At 42.4% G+C, this 15,111-nt stretch overlaps 1 protein-coding gene across 1 annotated transcript in view; it reads left to right on the top strand.

The window, feature by feature from the left end:
- Window positions 1-6,191, top strand: part of TGFBR3 (transforming growth factor beta receptor 3) — a 143,145-nt gene extending 136,954 nt beyond the window's left edge. The window contains exon 17 of the mRNA XM_081914167.1: window positions 594-6,191. Coding sequence (XP_081770293.1) covers window positions 594-712 — 119 coding nt within the window. The 3' untranslated portion in view covers window positions 713-6,191. The remainder of the gene's footprint in view (window positions 1-593) is intronic.
- The last annotated feature ends 8,920 nt before the right edge of the window (window positions 6,192-15,111 follow it).

The raw sequence follows: 15,111 nt of genomic DNA, 5'->3' as shown, positions 1-15,111 counted from the left end.
CTGCATTGCAGGAAATGTAGGTGTTTTTATGGATTCACGCCAATAAAACTTAACACATTTAAATAAGTGTTTTGGCATATCCACCTCCCACAAGATCATTCCTAATCTAGTCCCTCAAATAAGTGTTTCACGAGAAAGATGAGGCCCTTCTCATGTCTCCAGTCAGACCCCTGAGATTTTTCCCTATTTCTACTCCTTCCTATCCCATCCCTTCTGGAGGCCTCTTGTGGAAATAAGTCACAGTTTTTCATTTTACTCAATATGGGGGAAAGGGTCACTGTGATACAGTGCAGCAGACAGAACCTAGAAAAGTCTGTACCAGGGAGACTTGTGTTTGCATTGTTGAGCTTTGGGGCAGTCCTATATTCTTAACACAGGGCTGTTGCGAGGACAAAATGGATGCTGTCTTTGAGCTCCTTAAAACAATAGCAGGATATGAATGATATGCACATATGTAAATTAGAATCACAAATTAGTAGATTTGGAAAGAACCTCAAGGGTCATCCAGCCCAACTGTGATGGCCAGAAGATTGTGGAGATGTTCCTTGTAATACCTAACTCTTTCTCCCTCCCCTCCTGTTTGTCTCCTCCAGGAGAACCGGCAGCAAGACAGCCGGTCCCCACATCCCCGCCGGCCTCTGAAAACAGCAGTGCAGCCCATAGTATCGGCAGCACACAAAGCACCCCCTGTTCCAGCAGCAGCGCAGCCTAACCCAGGGGACATGACGCAAGGCCCCGGAACCACGTAGGGGAGCAGAGGTTCAAAAGGAGCTGTTTGTTGCCGTTCGCTTCGAAAGGATTGGTTTGGATTCTTTGGCAGAACGAGGAAGGATTTCCTTTGTGGTCCTCGAACTTCTTGCAGCATGCTCTAGGCTCACACACGACAAAGCTACTATTTGCAGGCAGCTGTGGATTGCGCAGAAAACATCTGCAGGCTCTCGACGTGAGACGCTAGCCGGTTCCCCCGCCATAAATGCTGCATTGTCTTTACAGAATCATAAGCACTAGGTTCCGCAAATGTCAAGGAGACACGAGGTGTGTCTGTAAAGGGATTTCAGTCTCATAAGCTGGGGGGAAAGGTTTTGTTTTCTGTCTCGTTTGATCTGGGGATTCCACCTCACCAGAACGAGAAAGCTTCCAGCGCAGAGGATTACCCGTTGCCATTATCGCAATATATACATCTTGATCGTTTCTGTGGTTTTTGAGCTTAACTCAGTGCTGTGTTTGGCCCACCATTATCTTGTCCGCCACATCAGGGATTTGCCTGTGCCATCCTTTAGCAAACAGAAACTAATGTTTCCATACATAACATGGCATGTGGGACGCCTGATGACTTCCGTATACATCTGTTTATCCATCCCAAAGCCTGCTTGGAAGCATAATGCAACACTTAGTGCCATTTCAGTTTCTTAATTTATTTTTTATTAATTGGAGCTACCAACCTTTGCACAGGACTTAGCCCAAAAGTCTTTTACAGTACAGTGTCTGCCACCTGCTACAAGTAGGCCAGCAATTTGCATACAGTTTGCATGCAAAGCCACATGGTGCCAATGTGCACGTGCAGCTCCTGCACATACAACAGCTTCTCTTTTCACTACTTCCTACGAGCATTTCCATTGTGTGTGCAGAACCTTCCCTGAAATTATGGTGAATGAGGGGTACCTGTATATGCCCCAAGTGCTGCGTCCATACTGCGTCCGTACAGCCCATGGGGCTGTAACTTGGGGTTATTGCACGTAATAGTAAAGCCACATGTGAATGGTGAGCACTTGTGTGCTCCAAGGTGGGCTTGGTTATGGACCAGTTTTGAACCTTTGGCCCCTGAATATACTTCTGCAAATGTGGTCATTGCCAAAATTCAGGAAAATATAAATAAACATGGTCCTATTTGCTGTAGGACTAACCCTTTTGGGGGTTTTTGATTCACAGTGATCTAGAAGCACATTTTTAGACCTGCCAATGAGTGCAAGTGTTTCTAGTTGTGATGTGGAGACAACTACAGCTCTGTGTTTTGGGACTGGTCCACAAAATATACATAGATATCATTGTCTTTTTTGCTGTATATAATCTACAATTAGCTTACTGTTATCGAAAATTCTTAGGTCAGAACTTCATTCTTTGCTTCTTCTAAGTTTTCCAAAATTTTGTGGTGATTTCTTTTTTTTTAAGCGTCGAGAGGAGAAAACTATCGAGCTAATTGTTCTGTATGACTCACCATGAATAGGAATGGAAGGGTTCCTTAAAAGCCCCTTTATGGTTTGTATCCAGTTGCTTGTTAGTCATCGCAACGTTGCAATTGGATATCTCCCAAAGTAGCATTTGGAATGCAAAAAAGAGCAAGCCGGTACTAATTTTCATAATATTTTTTATAACTCTCGCCTCCCGCTAGCCTTAAAGTACCTCCCAAATGAAAACCAAAGGTTGCAATTTGAAACTGTAGGAATATTGAGTTGTCATTTTGTGAGCTGAAACAGAGTCTCCTGAATCTTCCTCCTTGAAAACAAAGTAAGAGATATTCTCCCTTTGCAAACAGTTCATATAACCTTCAATGGATATGGCTTTTTTGTTTTGTTTGGCCTTGCTGTAGCAGGAAGCACAGCGGGGCTTTGCTGAAGCAGGTCAGATCTCTCCCCTCGCTTCCAGGGCCCATCTGAGAGGTGGCGGAACGCCATTGTGGCACGTTCCAGCTGGGGAGAAAGCCCTGCCTAGATATAACACAGGGCCATTTCCTCTGTTGCCCTTAACCTGAACCACCCTTTTAGCCTATTGGGTTTTACACTGGCAAAGGTGACAAAACTTCACAGGGGCTGGTGAACCGAGAGATAAAAAGGCTCTTGGCCTTTTCGGAATATATCAAAAATAAATAAATTTGAACTTACATAATTCACATTCTCAAAAGTGTTTGCGGGGTTGGATTAGTGGGAGGTATCTGGATAAACAATATGCTACCTGTGTATTTAAAAAGAATGCGCTTTGCCTAACCTTCAGCTGAATGTATTAGATAATCATATTCTATGTATGAAAACCTTTAAATGTCTTCAAAGAAGACTAGAGTCTTTTAAGTCCATCATAGCTATATTTTACTACATTAAATGTGGGCATAAATATAAATATATATATATTTAAATATAAGTGGCTTTATATAAGATGTTTAATTTCAGTTACTGTGAATTCTACGGTTTTATACACTCTTTCTCTGCCCTCTTCTAACCCTTCTCTCTCTCCCCCCCCCCCAAAGATTTTATTAAAACCAGAGATATTATCGGAAGTATTATAAACTTGGTTGTTGGAATGAAAGGTTACATTTTTGTGTAAAATAATTAAATGTATATTTTTGAGAGAAAGAGATGCTGCATTATCAATATTTCTATCAAAATTGACTCTGAAAACCTGGATCTATATTTACAGACATACAAAACCAAAACAGGCAATATTTACAAGCAGAGAAACGACATTTTTCTAGGCTTATGTTCGAGATTATAATTAATTCATTGACCGCAATGCACTTAATTGTTAATGCTTCAGAATGCTCACTTTATTATATACTGATTTTTTTATTATACTTACTTAAATGGAAAGTTATGGAGCTAATGGAAAATTCCTGTTGGTTAATTGACAGTAGAGCAAATGCCAGATGCAAATGATATCCCTAAAAAATTTATGCTGTCTACGCATCCAGAGAAATGCATGCACTAGGATGCATAAAGCACAGCTCTGGTTCCCATGGGCTGCTCCATTAGACTGGAGGAGCAAAAGGCATGTGTGCATTTCATGCGTGGTTTGGATCCATTCTTGGAAATTAAAAGGAAGTTCTTGTGAATGAGAGAATTCCATACCTGCATTGCACCTCTGTGCTCATCACTGGTAAAGGGTGTAAACCACAAAGCCATTTGGTCCAAAGTATTGCTGTTGTTTTCCAGGGTGAGCTGTCAAGTCCTTATATTAGCAACAGTGGAGGGCTGAGTAAAGCTTTTGTAATAAACCAGGCATGTACTGAGAAAGGGAATTTATGAACAGATACCTTTGCCATAAGAGAGAACAATGGTTTCTTCCAGTGCCATTGAAATCTATTTTTATGCTACAGATGTAAGCTCTATGTTTTGAAGTCCTTTATTATTTCCTGCAAGCTTCTTTTCATGTTTGATGTTGTCTGCTATTTTATTTCATGTTGTATAGTAGTGTTTTTGAGAACTTTGCATTGTCTCACTGACAAAGTGTTAAACCAGGCACCCCCAAACTTGGCCCTCCAGCTGTTTTGGGACTACAACTCCCATCATCCCTGACCACTGGTCCTGTTAGCTAGGGATGAGGGGAGTTGCAGTCCCAAAACAGCTGGCGGGCCAAGTTTGGGGGTGCCTGTGTTAAACTGTGCAAGTGGCCAGCCTGCACCTCGGTGTGTTCAGTGTGTCTGAAAGGAAATTTCTTCCATTTTGAGTTTCACATTTCAGAATGATTTTGGAAGTTCAAGCATATCATAGCTTCTGGGTCACCTCTAACTACAGGGTTTAGAATTCGAAGTAATTATGAGGTTAGTGAGGCAGGACTTTCCTTTGCAGAAGCCATACTGATTCTTCTTTGACAAAGCTTGTTCTTCAGTATATCCAACAAACTTAATGTTAATATCATCTTTTAACAGTTTACTTGGCTAGGGAGACAGGTCTCTGATTTCCTGGTTTCTCCCTCCCTGTTTCCTTTTTAAAATTGCTCTTGCGTCGGCTACCTTCCAGTTTTGAAGGCTGGTTTTAATAGGCTGCATATTTTTGTTGAAAGTGCAGACATTTCACATTTGAATTCTTCACAGACTATCAGGTGAATGCCCGGCCAACTTGTTAATTTGGAATTTGTCAGATAGCTTTAAGACATCAGCTTTTGTTACCACCATTTGCCATTGATTGCTCTTCAGGCACCCTCGATAAAAAGCAAGGCATGTCCCTCACAACACTTTCCCGACCGACACAGATAGAAAGAATTCATCCTGTTTTTCGTCTCCTCCTCCTTTCATACCCTATGACATACATAGCTCATTTCCTGTTTCAGATACATTAACAGATCAAGATATTGGATTTTTTATACTATAGCAATTAGCTCCTCATATTCCTTGTTTGCTTGCCTTATCATCAACTTGCCTTTGCACAATGCTTGCCAGTCCCACTTAAGCTACTAAAATTGGGAAGGCAGGATTAGGGTTTCAGGAGAAATGATTTCTCACTTGTCAAGCTGTTTCTCCTCCCAGAACCGGCATACACACCAGAGTACTTTCCTTGTTTTGCCCTTACAGTATCTAATCACTCACGTTTGACTTTCCAGACATCTTTGCATTGAACAGCTGTTACTTTAAGGTCGCGTAAAGTCAACATGTCACGCATTGTGTATGGTTGACCCAGAGGGTGGATCTAGAAGCAGGTTTAAAATGCTATAGATAAGTAGAAAATTAAATATGTTACAAGAGAAGAAGAAAAGTCCATGTAAAAATCCATATAAACTCATTTTTTGCTCTCTGGCACCATCTGGTGTTGGATGTTTATAACGCATTCAAAACGTATTATTGTGACGAATGTAGCCGAGTCCAGAATTCTGTGTATTACTTCGAAAGAGGATTGTATGGTGATTCCCCCTCCAAAAAGAAATGTTTATGATGATGTGTTCTTGTCTTTTCTATGTGCATCTACCTCATGCTTCAAAAGAAGACCCTACTGCTGATTGTAAGTGCAATCCAACAGGTATGGCGGCTTGGCATCCACCATGCATTCCAATGGGATGGGATTCCAATGGTATTCCTTTGGAATGAATGGAGGAGCCACAGAAGCCGCCTGTCTCGGTTTGCACAGTGTGTGAGAATAAGTGTAGATTTGTTTTAATGAGGCAACTCTTGTCCTGTTTTGTTCATTTGTCCTGGGGTGTTCATGAAGCAACTGAATCGCTATCCGGACTCTGCCATTTCCAAAACACAATACGCTTTACCTTTTTATATATATACAAGGATATACCTTTTTTTAACTGAGCGGGAGAAATATACCTGCTAAATCCCCGTGGCCAGTATGAGCACCCCATTGTCTTTGTTTCTGTAATTTGTGTGTATCTCCAAATAAAAAAAAATCTATAACTGATAAGTTGTACAGTTTTGATAATGCCCATGCCATGTTACCTTGGATTTTCTCTGCTTAATAAAGGTATAACAGTTATTAATAAAATGTGGTTTTTGTGTGTGTGTGTTTTTCCCTAAACAACAAACTGTTTTGAGCTCTATCTTACTGAAAGAGGGCTATCAAATCATACGTTTTGCTTGAATGTTAATAGCGGATTTGAATACTCCATAATGTGTTGAAATAGCAGGGGATAGAGAGTGGCGCCATCTTCCCCTTAGTGAGTTGTGTTGAACTCCTTCTAGACCCAGAAGGGAGTTTTAATTAAGCATATCTTAGCACCGTATGGTTAAAGACCACACAGCAGCAACCCTTTACATTCCCAACAGTTTTTTCTATTACTTTTTTTAAAAAAAATCATTACAGTGGTACCTCGGGTTACAGACGCTTCAGGTTACAGACTCCACTAACCCAGAAATAGTGCCTCGAGTTAAGAACTTTGCTTCAGGATGAGAACAGAAATCGTGCTCTGGCGGCGCAGCAGCAGCAGCAGGAGGCCCCATTAGCTAAAGTGGTGCTTCAGGTTAAGAACAGTTTCAGGTTAAGAACGGACCTCCAGAACGAATTAAGTACTTAACCCGAGGTACCACTGTACAGTGCTTTCGTCTAATACTTCTGAAGCCCACAAGGGTGTCTTCATTCATGTCAAGCCAACGAGAAACCATTTGTGCAGAAACTCCTTAGGCACATCAAAACACGCTCCTAACTAGTCATTGGGAGCCTCGTGTGAAAGGTGGAGTCACTTCTGTGATTGGCTGCCATTACAGAATAATAATAATAAATAATAATAATAAAATGATAATGATGATGATTTGTTTATTTATTTCCAGCCCACCTGGTTGGATTTCCCCAGCCACTCTGGGCGGCTTCCAACAAAATATTAAAATACAATAGTTCTTAGATATTAAAAGCTTTCCTATACAGAATCTTCCTGTTTGAAGGAGAGAGTTGAATTAGGGTTGCCATATTTCAAAAAGAAAAAAAAAAACCAGGACACACCCCGAAAAGATAATTGTTAGAGCTTTTGGGGGGCTGGGCATTCAAGTACAGCCCAGGCAACATCAGTTTAGATGGCACTGGGACAATCTTGTGAGATCACTTTCCATTAGCCACATGTTGCATTTAGAGTCACTCTTAAGTCGCGCTGATTTCGACACAGCTTGCTTCCACATTTCGGCCCTGCGTTTAAAATGTTTAATCTAGGGCTCTTAGCAATGATTCTTTCATGCCACCACCCCGATGAATCATGGAAGTTATTTCATAATAAGTCACAGACCATTGTTTGTGTAGAGTTATAGCTCACAGAGGCAAGGAAGATATATACGAAATAAGCATTGGAGGCAAAGGAGCTATTTTTTTTCCTTATTAGAACATAGTTTTCTTCTCCAAGTTGGAGATAAAACACAAAGCCTGTCCTTCAATTATCTTGAAGACTTACTCATTTACGCTTTTAAGAAAGGTTGTGTCGTGCATTTAAGGAGAAAAAATATTTTAACAACCAGCTAGTTTTGTTGTTTGCGTGACTCAAAATGTTATAAATTGAAACCTCAGTATATTGCGAAAAGAACATAATTTTTAAAAGTGTCGTTTCCTGCCAGACACTTGTGAATGAAACCAACATTTTGGATAACAAAGACTATTAACTTAGTGTCAGTTGTGAGAGGAATATAGACCAGACTCTTTTCACTCTAAACAAATATATATATATAGCAGCACAGCCAAGACCAAGGCAACATACGAGGCCAATGCTTTTTTCTGATAAAACTCTAGAACAAGTCATTCCGTAATCGTACAGCTGAAATTTATGGGGACTGCTTGCTGCCTTTGTTTTTGTTCTTTATTCCCAGTGCCTTAACCTCAGAGCAGACCTTCTGAACTTATGTGCCTTTACGTGGATTGCATAGTGAGCCCAGAAGCAGAAACCAATTACGTCACCCACCTGCCTAAAAATGTCAGAGCTTACATTTCTCTTTCATGGATTTTCTCATTTACTGGAAAGCATAATGGAAATCTTTGAAGCCAGTGTGGAAAAGGAGTTTAAGCCGAAGCAACATTTTTTCTCCTGCAATGGCACAAACAAATGATTTTTGCATCTTGCCCGCCTCTCATTTTGTCCACTGAGTCATTTTCTTATCACTTCGAACTACGTTGGAAAACAAACGCTTAACAGCCTGTGAACTGAGTTGCCATGTGATCGTTCGTGTAACTATCAAGTTCTCTGAGTATTTATATCTAAATTTTAGAGGGGAAAACTTGGTTGTAGTTCTGTTTTCTTTTATAAACCTTTTGCTGGTTGCTTGTTTTCCATTATAGATTGACAACACGGTTCCAGTGACTAAGCCACACACTCCACTTTAAAAATATTGTTGAAACAAATACAGGATTCTATTTCATTAAAAAAAATAATGGATATTTTTCAGTGGGGCAGGGGGGACCACTCCTAATTGCTAGGCCCTCAGGATTCCTGAATGGCTAGGAGCTGCCAGTCACACACTACGGAACTGCAATATAGTCCATCCCCTTCAACTTTTCTCCAATGAAAATAGGGACGTCCTAAGGAAATTCTGGGATCAAATCAGAAACCGGGATGGCTTCTGTAAATCCGGGACTGTCCCTGTAAAATAGGGACACTCATACCCTCCAACATTTCTTCGATGAAAATAGGGATGTCCCGTTCCATAATGATAATTTTACTATTTATGCCCAGCACATCCGACTGGATTGCCCCAACCACTCTGGGCAGCTTCCAACATATATAAATACATAATAAAACATCAAAAATGAAAATATCTTCCCTATACAGGATTGCCTTCAGACGGCTCAGGGGTCAGATAACTCCATCCCCTCCAATATTTCTCCAATGAAAATAGGGGTGTCCTAAGGAAAAGTGAGGGACGCAGGTGGTGCTGTGGGTTAAATCACAGAGCCTAGGGCTTGCCGATCAGAAGCTCGGTGTTTCAGATCCCCACGATGTGGTGAGCTCCCGTTTCTCGGTCCCTGCTCCTGCCAACCTAGCAATTCAAAAGCATGTCAAAGTGCAAGTAGATCAATAGGTACTGCTCCGGCGGGAAGGTAAACGGTGTTTCTGTGCGCTGCTCTGGTTCGCCAGAAGCGGCTTGGTCATGCTGGCCACATGACCCAGAAGCTGTACGCTGGCTCCCTCAGCCAGTAAAGCGAGATGAGCGCTGCAACCCCAGAGTCGATCACGACTGGACCTAATAGTCAGGGGTTCCTTTAGCTTTACCTTTTAAGGAAAAGTGGGACATTCCGGGTTCAAATCAGAAACCGGGGTTGCTTCTCTAAATCAGGGACATCCCTGGAAAATAGGGACACTTGGAGGGTCTGGAAAAATCTAGGCCTTCATAAAACCATATTTTCTATAATGTGCAATTTTCAGCATTCCAGGTGGAATCTTGTTGAAGCTTACTCGGGAGTAAATCTACACGTCAAAACTTCTCGAAAGGGTTTGCACAGAACCAAGAAGAATGTTGGGTGGCAAAAAGCCTCAAAGGGGGTTGGGGAACCAGAGGGTCTTGGTTGGTCTTATGGAAATGCAGTCTTTTAATGATCCTGTGATGAAATAAATCAAATTCAAAACCTGACCTGAGATAGACAATTGCTGCACATGACACATGACATGACACATGACAAAGAATTTGCTTTTACTGGAAGCGATGCTGATTCTTCCTTTGGTCACAAAGTCACAATACTTCTTCAGATTCCTTTGTATTCAAATAATATATTCGCCTACCTTTTATGCCCTTTACAAATAAATGTGTTGAGGTGTTTGTGTTCGTATGCAATGCCAGAAATTCAAGAACTTGGAGAGGGCTGTCTATTCCAGCGGGCAACTCACAGGGTTGCCACATTTCAAAAAGTAAAAACCAGGAGCTTTATTTGAGCTTTCTTTTTAGGAAGCCACCAAAATTGCTTTTTTTAGACAACCCCCAAAGTATTTGAGCTTTTCCCCCCTTACCGGGTAATGTCTGGACATATGGCAACCCTATTAAAGGCAATCTAAGTGAGAGTAAGTACTTAGTGAAGGAAAGAGTGACATGGGCTTTCTACTGGCAGGGGGCGGAATGGGTTGGCACCCTGTCAGTTCATGCCTACCAGAACAGATGTTAGGAAGCAGCGATTTCCATCCCTTCCTGTGTTCATCTCAAACTACTTCTATTGTGCTGGAAGGGACAAGAATGACGCAGTAGTCTAAACCACTGAGCCTCTTGGACTTGCTGATCAGAAGGTTGGCGGTTCAAATCCATGCAATGGGGTGAGCTCCCGGTGTTCTGTCCCAGCTCCTGCCAACCCAGCAGTTTGAAAGCACACCAGCGCAAGTAGAGAAATAGGTACAGCTGCAGCGGGAAGGTAAATGGCATTTCTGTGCACTCTGGCACTCGTCAAGGTGTCCCATTGCACCAGAAGCGGTTTAGTCATGCTGGCCACATGACCCGGAAAACTGTCTGTGGACAAACGCCGGCTCCCTCAACCTGAAAGCGAGATTAGTGCCGCAACCCCATAGTCACCTTTGACTGGACTTAACCATCCAGGGGTCCTTTACCTTTATTTTATTTATTTATTTACCTTATTCTGCTGAAGTTTGGCTTCTGCTGAAACCCACATTCTTGGTCTTGCTATTGTCTGTGGCTAAAAGCAATCTAACTCCAACGGGAGGAAAATGTTTTTAAAAAAGAAGAAAAAGTTGAAAAGAATTCCATCCTTTACATAGCATTTCTGGATAAAAACAAAAACCACCAAGAAAGAATATTGTTTGTATTCACATGTGTGGCTTTCGGTTTTTTGACATTGGACGTGAATGCAAATTGCAGCAATTTGTGCTCCCTCTTCCATTCTTTGACATCGTCCCTGTCACATCTGATACTCTGCAGGACGTTCCTGAGCAGAGAATTCTTGGTAGACAGAGTTCTCCAAATGTAGGAAGCTTGAAAACTACTGCTCCATCTGTCTTTAGCTGGTGGGTCAGGACTCAGTATTGGGCCACAGCCTGACCCTTAAGTAGATTGCATCAGCAGCACAGAAATACATTTAAAACATAAAACAGTTGGCAACTTCTTGAGGACAACCCCATGGTCCAATGGAATTGCTGTCTAAATGTATATTTTTATTCTTAAATACGTCATGCTTAAAATCAATGCACAGCTGCTGTGGTTAGTAGTCTGTTCCTGATTCCACCACTGAGTTAAGTGGAAAGGCAAGAGAACAAACTGTTCACTGCTCATCCGGATTTTGGGGTCTGCCTTAAAAAGCTCAAGAACTTTCTGAACCAGTAGAATAAAACCGGATTTTCTAATGGCGTTAGTATATAGAGGAAACATTTAACCAATAGTCATCTTTATACAAACATTCAAGTGCAGCTGTTTAATGAGGTCTTTAAAGTTATGGCAAGGAAATCTTTAAAACGCATATTGAGGAAGTTGTGGAAATGCAGGGAAATAGGAGAATTAAGGTCCTTGAAGTGCTGCATTAAGAGAATACATCATAACACTGCAGGTAGATTCTAGGATAGCAGCCCAAGCCTACGGCGTCATTAATTACAAAACCCAAAATCTGGGATCCCCTCAAAACTGGTGCCAATTTTTTACAACCGTTTTGCAGTGTTTCGCAGCAAAATAAATGTGTTTTGCAGTGCCCCCCACCATGGATAAATGGATGCTCAAACCCAGGGGATCATAGGATAACCCAAAACCCAACGTCGTCTGATTCACTCCAAAATGGTGCCAAAAGTCAGCAAAGGTCTTGCAGCAGCTTTTTGCGGCTAAAAACCAGCTTTCTGCAGCAGCCCCAAAACGAAGTCCTTGACACCCTAACCAGAGTAACAGGGTCATGCTAAACCCGACATTGTTTTCGCCGCGAAAGGCTGCTGCAAGACTTTTGCCAACATTCTGTGGGTTAGAGCGCCAAGGGCTCATTTTGTGGGGAGCCATAAAACGTGCGCTTTTCACCGCCAAACGTTGCGGGGGGGGGAGCTTTTGATGGTGCAGTGAAACATAGGGTTTTCTCAGCAAAACATTTTGCTGATGTTTTAGACCACTTTGGAGTGAGTCAGAAGACGTCAGGATTTTGCTGAAACCGTGAACCCGCAGGTTAGGGTGTCGGAGGCTCTTTTTTCGGGCCACAGCGATATGTGGGGTTTTCACTGACAAACATTGCAGGCAGCCTGTTGTTGGCATTTGGAGCCTCTTTGGAGTGAATCAGATGACATTTGGTTTTCAGCATGCAGCAACGACAGTGTGCCCTAGAAGTGGACTCTGGGCCTGAACGATTAAGTCCCAACATCCACAGCATCCACCCCCCCACCCCACCCCCCGCACTCACACACACTCCCTGGGTTTTGTTGACAGACTGCTTCATTCAGGAAACACAATGGCCTTCTTCATTTGAGCTCCAGATGCACTTTAGGGAACCAGACGTTCCTACTGGGTTTGGAATTCTGTTTTGCTGGCAGCACCTGTGCACAACGCATCATTCCTAACTCATTTGCCATCTATTTTGAATCAACGTCTCGTATTGGGGAAGCCAGCTCCCAAATGTTAAAAGCATTTACTTTCTGTCCTCCCGGTGCACAGACCATCCTCTCCTATTCCTCCATCTGCTGGGCTTCTTCTTTTTCTCTCTGCATTTTGTATTTCAAGAAAACCTAGGAAGGATTACAGATCATCACAGCTGGAGATTATTTCGGACATACCCTGGTAGTCTGCTGGCTCTCTCCTTCTCCTTCTCCTTCTCCTTCTCCTTCTCCTTCTCCTTCTCCTTCTCCTTCTCCCATCCAGTTCCTCCCTAGATAGCATGGTGCCATAGTTTAGTACCATACAGAAGCTACATCTAGAGGGTGGGTTGGTGGTGAGTCCTTCTCAGGGGTGCCGACAGAGCTGTAGTTTGAGGAGCGAATCCTAAGTTTGGAGAAGGGGAGAGTGAGGAAAGAGGCACAATGCTCTATACAGCTTGGAACCAGAATGCTTACAGGATAATTTCACCTCTTCTGCACCTCACCAGTCACAACACTCTGCAGAAGAGGACCTCTTCTAAATAGCATCTCATCAGGAGGTCTATTCCATACAATGTAGGAATCAGGCCTTTAGGGTAGTGGCTTCTGCCTTTTGGAATGGTCCATTACGTATCAGGCAGGGGATAGTTCTATTATCTTTTTGACCCTTATTGAAGACTTTCTCCCCTTTTCAGCAAGCCTTTACCCTTATCCCAGTCTGTGTCTAAATTGTATGTGATATAGAAAATTTGGGGTGGTTGGTTTTTGCTGCCCAACTCCCCAAGGGGATGAGTCCCCTATATCCACGATTGGTCAGAAATGAATGGGTGGAGGCAGGATCCAGCGAAAGCAAGGCAGATCTCTACTTTTCTGTTGCAAAAGAAGTTCCCTCCCCTCCTAGCCAGGAGGCAAGAGAGATCCAGAACCAAGAAGAAACATCTCATTTAAGGGTTTGCATTTTGGCGTGGAGAAGAAGGACACCCCCTATACAAACTGTCAGAAATTACATCACACATAAGGTGGGGTTACTGTGGCTCAGGCAGGTCCTGAGGATTTAGCAAGTTTCACATAGTTCCAGACACAGTTTACACACAAAAAAAGCATTTGATAAGACAACCAGGATTCCCGGTCAGACATCCCTCAATGCAGAACATCTGGGCAAACAATGACAATTAGTACAAAGGAGGTTCATAGATATAGGGTTAGGGGGATTAAGGAGGCAGAGGAAATTTTGAGAGTCTCTAGGAGAGCCAAGATGGCTTTTGGATGGCTTTCCTGTACTATTTTAGACCTGTGGTTTCTATACTTATGTATGTGTGTTTACCTTGTGCAATTACCAACATTTATACTATATTTGAGACCTTGGGATTCCTATAACATATGCCCAATTGTTTTTCATTGTCAGTGTGTTTATTGATAAATTGCTTCAGGGTGTCTCAGCACAGGAGAAGCCGTTCATAAATAAAATAAAATGAAATCAATAAAGGGCTGGAAGGTTTCTTTTCTGTCAGGTCTTGAAGAGGGAAAGCTCCAGCTATGGCCAGATCTCTTGGACATGCAGGAAATGTAAGAAATGTAAGAAATATGATCCAGGGCATTTTTTATGAAATGCAGTCCAACATGCTCCATCAGCTCCACCAAATACGGCAGCACCCAGTCCCAGGGCTGTTCACATAACAGCACTAGGTCAACACTAAGACTCTCCCAAGGATAAGAAACTATCATGAAAATTTAGGGATGAAACAGGTTAAACTGTAGAGATTGTTTATCTACTATTTGGGGCAGTGGCGTAGCGTGGGTTGTCAGCACCCGGGGCAAGGCAAGTAATTTGCACCCCCTAACCTGTGGATTTGCGCCCCCTAACCCATGGATTTGCGCCCCCTAACCCTAACCCCCAGATGTTGCACCCGGTGAGGCCGGCCCCCCCTGCACCCCCCACGCTACGCCACTGATTTGGGGTGTGTGTGAAATTGTCACTTTGTTCTCTCTGGATTCAGCTAGCTTGGTAAAGAAAAAGCATTTTATACGCGTTGTATATGCGATATAACACTGTGACACCAGATGGCGCTGTTAGGGTCCTGTCTTTCCCTACCGGATTTCCCTGTATGAGTTTACAATGCGTTTAACTGAATCGCTTCTTGTGTGTCTAGATCAAGCCTCTGTATTTGGACATCTCTGAAGATACAGTAACCATGATTATTTTGGAGATGAAGTAGCAAGTTTGGGTCTATGTTTTAGGTACAATTGGAATCAAAATGGCACACTGAACCTTTCAAAACCCCATGGATTGCTAACCACTGATTTCACAATAGCATTGATTTTTATTTTATTTTATTAGCCTCTTAGCATTCCTGAGCAACACTATAAACCTGCATCTTTGTTTAGATTTCTTCCTAAGGAACATAAGCAATACAAACCACTGTAAGCAAAACAGGACGAAAGCGGGTTGAATGCTCATTGTCA

This window comes from Podarcis melisellensis (genome assembly GCF_964234715.1).
Source record: "Podarcis melisellensis genome assembly, chromosome: 6".
NCBI classification, from domain to species: domain Eukaryota; kingdom Metazoa; phylum Chordata; class Lepidosauria; order Squamata; family Lacertidae; genus Podarcis; species Podarcis melisellensis.
Note: the sequence above shows the minus strand (reverse complement) of the source record. Positions and strands in the feature narration are given on the sequence as shown.